Genomic DNA, 14,265 nt, shown 5'->3' on the forward strand with positions numbered 1-14,265 from the left:
AAAACTTCCGTCCGCCATAAAAAAAAATGTCGGACTCATGAGTGACATCATGTGTGTGTGTACCTTTGCAGCATGCTGGTGGAGATGGTGTTGGGCGAGAGGACCTGAAGAGCCCAGCCTACAAAACCTTTGGCCTCATCGAGCTTCAGAAACAGTTTCTCTCTCTCCGCCTCCGACAGCGTCTTTGAGTCTAAATACACAACAAAAATACTGCAGCAATCCGAACTTCTGTCAAGATTTGCTCTAAACGTCAGACGAATAACTTGAACCAACCGGCCACTTTCATATTCTTCAGGTCTTCTTTTCTGGATACCGGGCAGAAGCAGATCCCATACACCATGGGTCCTGAAACACAGTACATCAAATGTAAACTCCAATTTCAATTTTAAAAAAAGAGAACTTCTCCAAAGACGACGATGACGGCACTCACCCAGGACGGGTCCCCGGCCCGCCTCATCGATGCCCAGGCAGCAGTCCTCCGTCTTACACATGTCTGGGATGGACGAGGACAAACGGCAGCTCACGGAGTTATCCGCCTCAAAATCACTCAGATCCATATCTGATCGTTCCGTGGATAACATAATAAAACATAAGAATATATCACAGTTTAATGTTGAATAATAGGCATGAATTTTAAGCTTTGATTTAAATTGATGAATATAAATAATAATAATATAAATATTACAGCTAATAATGAATAAATAAAATACAAACAATAAAAAAGAACGTTAAGAAAAACATTAAAATAACCTTCAAGCTAACAACAACTAAATTTAAAGCCTATTTTTTGTCATTATGCAAATAATCAAGTTATTTCTAAGTATATACAAACACATTCTTAAAATTCCAACACAGGTTTTATTTTCCCCAAATAAGATATTGTATAACAGACACGTTCCTCCCGCACTGATCAGTTCAAACGGTACAAAAATAAGTGTAGAGAACATGCTGTTTATTAACTCTTATCAAATAACTAACTGGGTTTTTCAAATGCATAATCACAATGTGAGAAAGTTGGTGCATAAACAAACTTGCACTAACCTCTGTGTGTGCAGCGCGCCTCACCCGGAAATACAGAATTGGCGCGAGTCTGAATGCTTGACCTTTGACCGACAATATTTGATGGACAAAACGTACTTATTACTTCATTAAAAAAATACTACACAAACGGAAACATATTCAAAAATACATCTAATTCCGAAAAGTGTGCACCGAACGTGTTTAAATGTGTTCCTCCACATCTCTCAATCGCAGTGGTTTGTGGGAAATGAAGTTCAGAGAACGTTTGGCAATTTTATTTTCCAGATTTCCCCTCAGTGTTTTATATTCAAGTCAGTGCTGAAATGTATAACACAAAAACATAAACAGCGAGTGGAGCAATAAATTATAAATTGGGGTTAATGGCGATCAATTGTCCATAATAAAGTATAACGTCTTGAGGTCAGTAATTTCCATATTATGCAAAACACATCCATATGATTTGTGTGCTTTTTGTTCTCATGCTGTGGATGTAGAACTTGGCTAAAATAATTTTCTGATATATATGTACATCTAAATGTATTGTTTTCTGAAATCGTGTCCTAATCTTCTCCAATCTGTAATCTATCTTAAAACTAAACGCAAAATGTGGTTAGTATTTGTAGTAGAGTAGAGAAAGGGAGGAGGGGAACCGAAGTTACCGAACTGAAGCACATGGACCCTCCCTCTTGTCTTTAAGTGGACCCGAAGCTCGCGCTCGCTCGATAGTTTTGCAGCAGGTCGCGCGCGCGGACGGTTCTTGTTCTTCCTGTGCTCGTGCATCAAGAGAAGGTGAGGTTTCGCTTCCTCGTACAAAACAGGTGAGTTTTAATATCGCTCTTTTGAGAACAATATTAACGTTTATGCACATGCACAAAGGCTAAATGAGTAGTTTTGCTGATTGTTACTGAACAAAAGAGCGCGTGGAAAATACCGGCACGTTAATATTTATTAATATTTTAACAACTGCTTGAAATATCTTCACGCATTCAATCTTTAATTGCGGGAAGGAGGCTTTACTGTGAATATTAGTTATATTGCAGCTTTTATGATTCGCGCAGTGCTACTTTTATGTAATATCATCCCACTGGTCTGGTTTAGCTCGCGTGGCTAAGCAGCTAAATAACTCTCTGAATATATTACTCGTTTTATCTCGACTTTATCATGCATGCTTCATATGCATTTAATCTTCTCCCACGTTTCCAGTCACTATTGTGAGTGAACAAACATCTTACCAATTATGGCAAAGACTTTTATTAGCGCACTTGTCTCGGCCTTTTCTGAATCATTTTTTTTCTTCTTTCTCCTGGCAGTTTTCAGGTCAAAGTCTCGGGGTCGTTGACTCATTTGTGTATTTGCTATGGGTTCGATATTATCAGCTTTTTGCAGAGATACTTAGCTGTCAGGCGATATCAGAGCTTACAGGGCCCAATAGTCGGCGTGTAGTCGACCTCTGAGCCAAGTATACTTTATAAAACGCGCGTAAAGTCCATGTTTTAACGGTAGAAATGACTAAAACGCTCATGCACTTGATCTGGAGACGATGAAAGGCCGAGTTTCTCAAAAGCCCATTGTTCAGAACAACTGACTGTCATGTGACCAGCAGCGTGTGATCCACTGCAAGCCTTGAATGCTTTATGCATTGATACTTTGCGTTTCAAAAACGAAAAGTTACTTGTCTTGATGATTTGTGTTAGATTACAAGCTAAGTATTGTTCACTTATAATTTTAGTACTTATAATGCTATTATATATGTATATTTTTGTAACTTTTAAAAAAGCGTGCAGAATTTCGACAGATTAAAGGGGACAGTTCTCCCAAAAATGAAAATTGTCCCATAATTGATTCACCCTCAAGTCATTCTAGGTGTATATGACTTTCTTCTTTCTGTCAAACACAATCGGAGTTATATTAAAAAATATCCTGGCTATTCTGAATGGCACCTTATATTTTAAATCGCACATCCATCCATCATAAAAGTGCTCTATACGGCTCTGGGGGGTTGATAAAGGCCTTCTGAAGCGATGTGTTTTTGTAAGAAAAATATCCTTGTCTAATATAATAATCATTGGGTCAGAGGTCACTCTTCCACCGGAAATAGACTCGCAGGGCCGTTTCTAGCCTTTTTGGCACCCTAGGCAAGATTGCTATTGCAATCTGGTGTACTTTGATAAATAAAAATTAAGAGCTTCAACCCATGAACTGTGCACACTGACTGAACAAAGAAAAACCATTGACTTGTACCTGGACACTAAAGAGGTCAAACATCTTATTAGTTGATATAGAGTCTCAGTCTACATTACATTATCACTGGTGTTTATGATTTATATAAGTGTTCCTATGACATTAAATCCATATAGCCAATAATATGTTCTGTATAAATTAAAATGAATATTTCAATATATTTTACATTACACTATAGTACAGGAAAATTACAATACTTTTGTCCTAATTTCTTCACTTGCAAGAAATAAACCCTTGAGCTTTTATTTTGGAGAAAACACCAGATCACCATGCTGATCGCATGAGCAAAGTGCACACTTTTCTCTAAATCACACAGCACAAACAGAATGCCTATATAGGCTACTTAAAGTCTTGTGCTGTTTTATAAAGGCACAAAGCCATATCACGATTTCGATTTTAGTTCGTTGACAAAAATATAACGCTAGAGACCTTTATGTTAGGCTATACATACATCTCATGTGTTGGGAAAAGGGAGAAGAGCGAGTTCGGCAAAAGGCGGATTCAAACCCGGGTCGAACGCATCAAAAGCTACTTTCAATCACCTTACGACCTATGCCACTGTAGATATTTAGCGGTGGGCGTCTTTTTGCCCAAAAGACAGGCACTTAGTGCAAATATACGCTCCATTATCGGAAATGTAAAAAAAGAAGGATATTTCTTCCACTCGCTTGGGCGAGAAAAAAATCTCTTGGTGTGGTGGGGGCTCTCACTGGCGCCCCCCAGCTGTTTGCGCCCTAGGCGACCGCCTATTTTGCCTATGCCTAGAAACGGCCCTGCGCGTACGGCTGTTACCGGAAGCCAATGATTATAGTTTATAAAGTTATAAGTATAGATATTTTTCTTACAAAAAACGCATCGCTTCACTTTATTAACTCACTGGAGCCGTATGGATTACTTTTATAATGGATGGATGCACTTTTTGGGGCTTAAAAAAACCAGTTACACGATTCATTCCCATTATAAAGCTTGGAAGAGCCAGGATCTTTTTTAATGTAACTCCGATTGTGTTCGGCTGAATGAAGAAAGTCATATACGCTTAGGGTGACTGAAGGGTGAGGAAATTATGGGAGACTTTTTGGGTGAACTACTCCTTTAAAGTCACCATGAAATCAAAATGGACAATTCTTGTTTTTCATGGAATATTGCAGTATGTATTGTATTAAATTATTGATCTGTGCGCATAATTATTTTAATTCTCTGATGCATCTACTGGCTTGAGGGAGGGCGACCTGTCACTCACATGAGATCCACCAATAGCAAACCACAATGATCCAGTCAGTTCCCAGTAGACAAGGGAACGTCCTAAATTTGTTTTTCGAAAGCCGTAATTAAAAATGAATGGAAGTCGATGGAGACATGACTAGTAAAAATTCATTTGTAGAGCTCTCTAATTGTAATTGCTACTAGTAAGAACTGAATGGTAGAGCTCTCTAATTGAATTCTTACTAGTAACAATGCAATTACGATGAGTAACGCTGGGTACAATTTAAGCTAAAACGGCTTGCCATAAAAGCACTGCGAGTTTGAGTCACTTATAACGTGCATTTGAAAAAACAACACATCTTTCCAAAACATGAGAAGCATTTATGAACCTCTTGTCCAACAACAGACAACATTTAATAACATGCATTTACTCCAAACTCACTTCATAACGACAGTTGAGCTCATCCTTCTGTGAGATGATGTGCCTTCTTACACGTTTAATCAAAGAGCGCCCTCTGGCGTTCAGATGGAGCAGTATTTACTACCAATCAGCCGCACTCCACTGACAAGCTGCGCATAAAATAATCGCAGCCTTTGCCATATCGCGTGCGGTTTTATTGCGATTAATCGCGCAGCCCTACTAGTCAATTTGCTATTTAATGTTGCCTATGCAATCAAAAATGAAACATTATTAGAAACATGTTTTTTACTGTTTTTAGTTTGTAATAAACTATTACTATTATTATTAGTTTGTAATAAAAAGTGTGATGATAGTAGTAGCAATAATAATATTTTTGTTGACCAAACCCTAAAGCAGCAGCAGTGCCATAAAGCTCTTCTTTTGTCACCAGTGTCTTCATCATGTCTGCTGGAAACGCTAAGATCGGTCAACCTGCTCCTCAGTTCAAGGCCACAGCTGTGGTAGACGGACAGTTTAAAGACGTTCAGCTCTCCGACTACAGAGGTGAGCCGCAAACGCTCCACACTTGGTGTTTTGTTCCTCCTAAACTACTTTTGCTTTCCATTTCATCATGATATGAGGCATCAAACACTGCCTGTTTCTAATTGAATTGTTTTCCGGGTGTAACCTGTTTGTCACTTCATCCTGATTCTCATTCCTTCCCTAGGGAAATATGTCGTGTTGTTCTTCTATCCGCTTGATTTCACCTTCGTGTGTCCCACTGAGATCATCGCGTTCAGCGAACGGGCTGCCGAGTTTCGTAAAATCGGCTGTGAGCTCATCGCTGCCTCCACCGACTCTCATTTCAGCCATCTGGCATGGTGAGGGATCCTATCGGCTGCGTTTATTCCCACATCTTCCACATCGGAGGGGCTTAATGGTCACTTCAGAGCAAATGCATACATGCATATCAAGAAACATGTCTATTGAATATCGTTAAAATGGTGTAAAAATATCCTTTATTTAGTTAGCAGTTATTTCATGATTATAATAAGTAATTTATTATTGCTCAATGGCAGCATTAGATTTCAGCGTTGAGTTTTCTCCTGCTGGTGAACGTGCTTCTCTGTGGCCTTTCTATGGCTTCACCCAGTTATTGGTTATCTAACGTGCTTCTGACCAGCCTGTCATTGATAAGAGCTGCTGTAGTGTGATAGAGAGGCGCAGATAAAGGAAGGGTGTAGCGCTTTATTACTTCTAGAAACTGCCATTTGAGGTCATCTTGACCTTTTTATTGAGAGCATTATTCTTTGCGCTAACTGAAATAAATGAAATAGATCAAATATTTATAGTTTTTTTTTTTTTGGGTTTAAAAACCCCAGACTTTTCTATAAAAAAAATAAAAACACACACATACACATATGTATATATATGTATGTATATGTTACCGGCAAAGTGTGTAATCCCGGTGTTCTATAGAATGCCTAGGTAATGTATAGAATTAGGTAATGTATTTTTGCCAAAAACCATCAGGCATTCTATACATTGGCTAGGCATTCTATAGAATACCGGGATTTCACACTTTGCCGGTAACATATACCCTAGCCCTACTTTTGAAAAGGGTTTTTAACCAAGTAAATCCAGACTTAGTCTTAAGGTTTTTAGGAAAAATGAATCTTAAACGTCTGAAGTTTGATTTTTGAATAACTATACCTGGCTCTCGTCATGAACACGGCCATAGAAGCTTTAAAGGAAAGGGGGAAAAAAAGAATGAAATGTTTTAAATGAAATCTCATTCCTGTTTTGACTTGGCTCCTGATAGGATCAACACACCCAGGAAGCAGGGTGGACTCGGCTCCATGAACATCCCTCTGGTGGCTGACCTGACTCAGTCCATCTCCCGGGATTACGGCGTTCTGAAAGAGGAGGAGGGCATCGCCTACAGGTCTGTGATGTCCTGCTAATGTTAATCTACAGCTTCTTTCCTCTCTCGCTTGCAGCGCATGATTGCCACAGGAGATGATGATCAAGTGCGCTTGATAACGTACACGTGTACCGCGGTGTGGACATGGTACAGAACAACCCTTAAAATAATGTAACCGCTAAAACGCTTTTATTGCTCCTTGGAATTTTATAGAATATGTTCGGTTGTTGATTTTAAAATCACTGTTCAAAGTTAAGGTCAACTAGCAGCATTTGGCACTGTGTTGATTACATAGACTGTAAAAAATAGGTTGATTACCATCAATTATTAAAAAAGACAAAAATGTTTTATTCTGTATATATATTGTTATATTGCAGTATAGAAGAGTCTACACTACTGTTTCAGAAATTTGTGATTTGTAAGTTTTTGAAAGAAGTCTCCTCTCCAAAAATGCAGTAAAAACTGTACTGTGAAATTATTACAATTTAAAATAACTTTTCTATTTGAATATATTGTAAAATGTAATTTATTGCTGTGATCAAAGCTGAATTTTCAGCATCATTACTCCAGTCTTCAGTGTCACATGATCCTTCAGAAATCACTCTAATATGATGATTTGATGATCAAGAAACATTTATGATTATCTGTTGAAAACCATTGTGTAATATTTTTTTATTTTAAAGTTTTGTTCAAAATAACAGCATTTATTTGAAATATAAATCTTTTGTAATGGTATTAATGTCTTAACTGTCTCTTGATCAAGTTAATTTGTCCTTATTTTAAATCTTACTCGCCAAAACTTCTTTTTCTGTAAAGTAAGGTGAGAATACTGTCTGTTTTTTTTTTAAATATTTTGTACAATATAATTTGTTCCCTCCTTATTATGAAGTACCTATTGCAAAATACCTAATGACATTTCCTGTAGTAATCATTAACATGCAACATATGCTTAGTGCTCGGCTTGAATTGCACCTGAAACGTTCCTCCATTGTTGGAAACTAGTTTAACAGCCATCGTACAGATGTTATTGTAAACAGAAGAGATTGCTGAACAAACAGTAAGTTGTCTCGCTCTCGTCCTGCTCTCTCAGAGGTCTGTTTGTGATTGACGATAAAGGCATCTTGAGGCAGATCACCATCAACGACCTGCCGGTGGGTCGCTCTGTGGACGAGACGCTGAGACTGGTGCAGGCCTTCCAGCACACTGACAAATATGGAGAAGGTGAGAGAGACGGCTGCTCTTCCTCAATGTCCTGTCTCTGGGAATCTTGACTGGGACAGCATGTGTAAACGGTGTCTAACGTTTTTCACTCAAACCGCATTTGGAGGTAGACGGAAACATGTATATGTAGTGTAAACACTATTTTCCTTTTGTCTTGATGCCAACAAAGAACCGTGTACTCGAATAACACTGTTGTACCCTTCAAGATGATGGTTTTACGTGTACAAAACCTCACAGAACATCTTTGGTGGATTGATATCTACACGTTTTTTGTTTTTTATGTCAAGACTATTTGAGAGCAACAGTGTGGCAAATTTTTTTTTTTTTTTTTTTTCTTCATCATGCAGTAACAGTGAAATCTGATCACAAGTGATCTCAGGAAACGTAACTGGACAGTTACTGCTATATGAATTATTTATATATATATATATATATATATATATATATATTACACACACCAGTATCTGTTACATGCTGTTGATTTATAATTTAAAAAATAACATGTCTGTCTGTTCTCCGTAGTTTGTCCTGCTGGATGGAAACCAGGAAGTGACACTATTGTTCCAGATGTGCAGAAGAGCAAGGAGTTCTTCTCCAAGCAGTAACAGTCCTGCCGTATTCCCCCAGATCTCCCCCATTCAGTGGGGTGTTAGTGCACTTAAGTTTAGCCTGAGATTTCTTGAAAAGTTGTCTTAGCCGACGTAACAAACTCTTTGGTGTTTAAATGCGCTTGATAGACTGATTTCTTTCTTCCCACTGTCTGAAGACGCTGTTCCAGTCAGCGTCCCTCATGCACTGAAGTGTCTGTAGTTTGTTTGCAGCTCTAGTTAATCGGTATTGCATATTTAGTATTCAGTGAACATTTGATTTATTTTGAGTTGTCACAAGTTGTTTAACATTCTGGTTGTTCATCAGTATCTTTGTCAAATAAAAAGGCTGTTATTGAGTAACATTGCAGTTGTCTTATTTGACCAATATAACTCAGCTGTTCATTACAAACTATCTTTTTTTTTTTTTTACTTGCTTTGTTAGTGTTCTAGTGTAATCTGGATTTTTTTCTTTTAAAGGAACTTGACACAACTGGACTGTGATTAATAAGCCACAAATGCTTTTGAAGTTTGAATTAAGTTGGGACGAATCAGACCAGTAGATGGCAGTATTTCATTGCATTTGGAAGAACTAGTCAACACTCAGCTCAGGAGCAACTTGTTGCTAGTGTGAATTGCCTCATAGACCAGTATAATTTTGCTACATAATTTGTCAAGGTGGCTTTTAATGTATATTCAGCAGATCTAAAGCAGGGGTCTAGGACTGATATAGAAATAGAGATGGGTGGTCCATGGAAACGTTTAGAATGACTAGGAAAAAAAACATAACAGAAATGAAGTAATTTCCAACTAATGTTTTACACATATTATAGCCTATACATTTTTAATAGTATACATGGGGTCTTTAAACATGAATATATAGCTGTATTTTAAATGTTAGAATTGGATTATGGCACGAGGATGATCATATTGGTGGTGTGGTGTCTAAAAGATTGTGTTTGTGCATCAGACGTGATTTGTAAACTGTGTGGTCAAGTATACGTCATCTGATAGTGGCAATCTTCTGCTGATAAAACACACCCAAATCAACAATATTACAGCGAAGGCTACAGGAAATATGAGCATTTCACACTGCATTTTAAGCACTTGGTGACGTTTGATTATCTGGAACTATAGTTTAAACCACAAGTGGTGATTTTGTTGGTCTCGTCAGCATGGTGATTTAAATATATTATAAATTAAATATATTGTTTTTTTTGTTTTTTTTTATTAGACCAGTGTTCAACAACACCATGGTGTTATTTTTTTATATAGTCATCAAATGAGTAGCACAAACAAGATTAACTGATATGATGTGATCATGGATGAAATGAAACTGGGTTTGTTTCATGAAGAGGTGCTTTCGAAAGTAAATAATCACAAATAATGTCCTTAAGCGCTAATAAATATCAAAGTGTCATCTCAATTTATACATGTTAAGTTGAGCTGCAGTATGACTTTAAAAAGTTTTACAGTTCATTTAGCCGTCACTAGACTTTTGCTCAAGGTCACGACACCACAAGGTCATTTATTAGCAAGGACATGTAATGCTGTAATATTTCTATGAATATCTTGTTTTCAGACTGATGGCAACTGTTGATGCATCACTTCAATTCTGTTTTAACAAAACAAAATGTCCACTAAAATCTAATACTCTAATCTAAATTTAAAAATAGATACAAAATACTGCTTTTATTTATAGATCTGAATCAATATGTTCTTATTTGGGTTCAAACTGTGTCATTTTTGTCTGTTTAATCTCTGTTTAATATAAGTGTGGGTTAGGCACCAGCGTCTGGACTGGCCTATCTATGCCAAAGTAGAATTTGCTGTTTATGTAGGACTTGTAAACAGCATTTATTCACACGGCATTTGAAAGGTATAATTAGTTGGAATGTCCAAATAATCCCTCAGAAACGAAAGCCTGGAGTCAGAGTGCTGTATTTTGGGCCTGACTAAAATGAAGAAAATCAGCAACTTGTGAAAAAATAAAGGATGTTACAAAACAAGATAATAGGACTTGAAGCGCGTGGGTAGCCTACGTGATTTTAGTACTGGCCAGTAACAAATCTACCGGTGTATTTTACGGCATTCACTGGAAAAGTGTCACTTCTCGTTTACAAGTCTAGCTCTTTCTTTGTGTGTGTGTTTTTTTTTTTTTTATTCTATTTTTGTGCTTGCGACGGCTCCGTTTTTTGCAAAGTACCTGGAAAATGCCCGTGCTCATATTTTTATCTCTAGTTTGCTTTTCGCTGAAACTGTTTTGGGAAGGTTTCTGCGCGCGGGGAAAACCCCGAGTTGCTAAATTTTCTCTCATTCACACGCGCTTCATTCATTCGAACGTCAGACCCGAAAGCGCGCGGACTTCCTGACCGGTAGCGTGGGCGGGGGTTCCCGCAAGTCTACCCTCAGTGACGTACATGCAGCAAAAACAGCCCATATATGGGCATTACGTCAGCAGTAAAAAGAAGCCAACGTGGGCACGTTTTCAACGTAAACTTAAAGCCGTATGAATGCTACAGAATGAACGATTCGTTTTCTCTCCGTGCTTGAAATGAACAACCCAAACAGTAGAATTATTTTCAAACGTTTTTACTTAAATATCAAAAATATAAACAAAACAAACAGAAACACATTTAAATGTCTGGATCAACCTGACTCACAATATCAATAATAACTTACTGGAATGTTTTCATAGGGCAGCACTTAACAAAACCAAAGTTACTCAGAGTTACAACAAGTGCTTTCATTGTCCAGTCGGGAGTACCTTGTCGGTCAAGATGCTTTTTGAAAACGACTATAACACTATAGTTTTCTACAAGAAAACACTTAAAAAATATACAACGCTCGTATTCAGTGCTGCATTGGACCCTTTTCACAGACATGTAAAAAAAAAAAAAAAGTGAAAATATAAAAAAACTTTGCAGGACCGTTGAAACGCAAAGTCTAACCGTGTCACCAACATTGTAAATCCATAAAATTGTCAAAAATATTTTGCTATTTCAGCAAATGCAAACACAACAAAAAGATATATTTAATGTAGTCTCTCATTCAATCGCTATAGTAGCCTAATTTACCCAACTATGACGACTTCAGCCTGTGTGTGTGAAAAGGGTCCCTAGCATTTGCATCAAAACATCACAAACATGATCTGCTCTTCCAGTGTTTCCCATTTGTCAGAGTCTGTGTAATCGCAGCAGTTCGTTTTTAAAACGACTTGATCTTCGGCGTTAACATCAGCTGGCAGCCGCTGCTCACATGGGTCATGACCTTCTGCTTGAGCTGGGCCACTTGCTCCCTCAACAGGGACGCGGTGCTGGACAGTCCGGCGTTATCAGTCTTTAGGATTTTCACTTTGTCCTCCAGCCTGGAGATGCGCTCCAGCTTCCGTCGCCGGCACTTGGTGGCCGCAAGCCGGTTCCTAAGCCTCTTGCGCTCCGCTTTGATGCGCTCCTGGTCCTCCATGTCGATCGGGGACATGGGAGGAGAGCCGTCGCTGCTCTGCAGGTCGGGAACGGTCTGTGGCTCCTCTTTAAGTCGCTGTTGATGGAGCGCGTGTTGGAAATGATGAGGATGCGTCGCGGTTTGATGGTGGTGAGGATGGTGGTGGTACTGAGGCAAGTAGCTGATGGTGGCTGTCGGGTAGTTGGCTGCAGGTGTGAGGTTAGTGTTGGGATTGCAGCTGTTTAGAGTGGTGTACACGGGGGTGTCCGGTTGCAAGGAGGCACCGAAGACGGACGAAGCCGCCGAGCAGGACGACAGTCCTCCGGCTCCGATGGACACGTTCGGCGGGGGCATTTGGTTCATTTTGTGGAGCTCGTCCAGCGCTTTCACGAAGCCGTCGGCGAAGCCCTCCTGCTCCTCTGTGATGCTCCGGGTGTACAGATACTGCCCCGGGGTGGGTGATGTGATGACACCGTTACCGTTCTGGATGATGAGTCTCTCCAGCTCCGGAGAGGCGAGTTTCAGCGAGCCCACGTCTGCGGTCGCCGCGGTGTAGAAGTCGCTTTCGGAGCGGTGGGACTTGAGGTTCCGGTAAGGTTCGCCGAAGCCCACGCTCATGTTCTGCTTTAGGAGCTTGTAGTCGTGCAGGGCAGCGTCTGGATGACCATAAGCAGAAAGAAACGAGTCGTCATGATAAAACGGTTGCTCCATTTTTGTTGACATGTGTACAGAAATTACGTCGGACGTTTTTTTTGAGTTGACTGTACAGTTTAATGTCCGTTAATCTTGTTCTCTCCGTAATATTACATGAGGCAAAAAGATGTCAAAGAAGAGAAAAGAAACGTCCAAAATAGTTTGAACGACTTTTTACTGTACCAATTCGACAGGTGTTTTCCCTTGACAGCTGATGTCCAAAAAGTGCTTTTTCTGTTCTGTTCCCGGAGTTATTTACAAACAGCAGTACGCGGTGTCTTCGGGCTCCGTGCGCACTCAATCTCTGGAGAAGTCCGCCTCGGAGCCTTTTATACTCCGCGTTTCGAGGGCGTGTCTAGGCCGCTGATTGGACGAGAGTTGTTCCGCTCCTCGAGCTGTCAGATGGGCGATGACGTTGTTGCCAGGAACCGCTGAGATTGAAAACAACGCTGGAGGCGAGAGTGCAAAGGGAGACTTGCGCTCCTATTTTGTTTCCATAAACAAGACGCAAAAAACTAGCCGCAATAGTTGCATAGGCACTTTTCAGAAAAAAATTTCCCATGGCCAAGAGAAAACAGAAACACTGTTGTGGTCTTGAGAGAGAGAGACAAATAAACAACTCTAAAACGGTGTTAAAGAATCTTATAAGCAGAACCAGTTTGTCCAAAAATGGAAAACCCCAATTGGTTTCAACAGATTCAACCCAATATTATTCTCTTAGGAGATTTTAGGTAGAATGTCTAAGCAGTTCTTTTACATAGCCTACAACAAGTGGAAATTATTTTAAATGTCAAGCTCTAAATATATTCCTTTAATTTAGGTGGCACAACTAAACTGGCCATTTAAGTAGCCTAAATACAGGATCGTAAAATGGGATTGGATAATTTTAACTCGGATGAATGTGTCAGGGTCGGTCAACCACATCATCCCGGCCCTTGTGAAAAGCCAAGAGGGGCCCATTATAAGTCCCTCGATTGTAAAGCGTACACTAGCCCTGCTGAAACCAGCCTAGGCTGGTCTTTCCTGGTTTAAGTGTGTCTCTCAGCCTGGCAAAGCTGGTGTTCAGCTGGTCTCCCAGCTTGACCAGCTAAGACCAGCCTGGTCAGCAAAAATAAGTGTCCAAAACCCCTATAAAACCAGTCTGGGAGGCCAGCTAAATCCATCCAACCAGCTTAGGCTAGTTTTAGCTGTGTTTTTTTTTTTTTTTTAAGGGAGAAAAAGCTATGAGTAATATAAAATAGGCCTAAGTGTTTGAGTAATTCAGACAATATATAATGCATTTTTATTGGAGGGCTTATTGACCATTTGTATTTGAGTAATTTTACTCACTGAGTCATATAACACGCAAAACATGAGTAATAGGCCTTTTTCATTTAAGAGTCCACAGATAGACTATAACATGTTTTAAATGTCTTTAGAGACTCTTACATTAAAACAAAAGCATAACCATAGCTCTCTATTGATCAGGAATAAACTGGCTCACGATTTGGCAACTGATATCAGTCCCATATATGGGCAAGACCACACAATAG

General features: G+C 39.3%; 3 protein-coding genes across 6 annotated transcripts in view; 1 reads left to right on the forward strand and 2 right to left on the reverse strand.

Moving 5' to 3' along the window:
• The window catches only part of rnaseh2a (ribonuclease H2, subunit A), a 178,276-nt gene that overhangs the window by 3,934 nt on the left and 160,077 nt on the right, over positions 1 to 14,265 (reverse strand). The window contains exons 1-5 of one of the 4 annotated variants that reach the window (XM_084403087.1): positions 2,253 to 2,628; positions 1,042 to 1,103; positions 431 to 559; positions 274 to 345; positions 64 to 190 (exon numbers count right to left, since the gene is read on the reverse strand). In XM_084403087.1, coding sequence (XP_084259213.1) covers positions 64 to 190; positions 274 to 345; positions 431 to 557 — 326 coding nt within the window. In that variant the 5' untranslated portion in view covers positions 558 to 559; positions 1,042 to 1,103; positions 2,253 to 2,628. Of the gene's footprint in view, positions 1 to 63; positions 191 to 273; positions 346 to 430; positions 560 to 978; positions 1,104 to 2,252; positions 2,629 to 14,265 lie in introns of those variants that run through there. The other 3 variants (XM_084403085.1, XM_084403088.1, XM_084403086.1) reach the window with 3 other exon arrangements.
• Positions 1,474 to 8,961, forward strand: prdx2 (peroxiredoxin 2). The gene is made up of 6 exons (XM_084403092.1): positions 1,474 to 1,838; positions 5,316 to 5,428; positions 5,592 to 5,745; positions 6,687 to 6,809; positions 7,879 to 8,009; positions 8,532 to 8,961. The coding sequence occupies exons 2-6, from the start codon at positions 5,326 to 5,328 to the stop codon at positions 8,612 to 8,614; spliced, it is 594 nt and encodes a 197-aa protein (XP_084259218.1). The 5' UTR covers positions 1,474 to 1,838; positions 5,316 to 5,325; the 3' UTR covers positions 8,615 to 8,961.
• junba (JunB proto-oncogene, AP-1 transcription factor subunit a) lies at positions 10,776 to 13,032 on the reverse strand. Its single transcript, XM_084402092.1, has 2 exons — positions 12,917 to 13,032; positions 10,776 to 12,696 (listed from the first exon to the last, which is right to left on the reverse strand). The coding sequence occupies exon 2, from the start codon at positions 12,656 to 12,658 to the stop codon at positions 11,804 to 11,806; it is 855 nt and encodes a 284-aa protein (XP_084258218.1). The 5' UTR covers positions 12,659 to 12,696; positions 12,917 to 13,032; the 3' UTR covers positions 10,776 to 11,803.

This window comes from Rutilus rutilus (genome assembly GCF_951802725.1).
Source record: "Rutilus rutilus genome assembly, chromosome: 2".
NCBI classification, from domain to species: domain Eukaryota; kingdom Metazoa; phylum Chordata; class Actinopteri; order Cypriniformes; family Leuciscidae; genus Rutilus; species Rutilus rutilus.

What these genes read in the sequence shown, in the direction of transcription:
- prdx2 (XM_084403092.1), top strand. Translation starts at nt 5,326, where the DNA reads ATGTCTGCTGGAAACGCTAAGATCGGTCAACCTGCTCCTCAGTTCAAG. An exon ending in TCAGCTCTCCGACTACAGAG is followed by an intron (nt 5,429 to 5,591) that starts GTGAGCCGCAAA and finishes TTCCTTCCCTAG; the next exon opens with GGAAATATGTCGTGTTGTTC. An exon ending in CACTGACAAATATGGAGAAG is followed by an intron (nt 8,010 to 8,531) that starts GTGAGAGAGACG and finishes TGTTCTCCGTAG; the next exon opens with TTTGTCCTGCTGGATGGAAA.
- junba (XM_084402092.1), bottom strand. Translation starts at nt 12,658, where the DNA reads ATGAGCGTGGGCTTCGGCGAACCTTACCGGAACCTCAAGTCCCACCGC.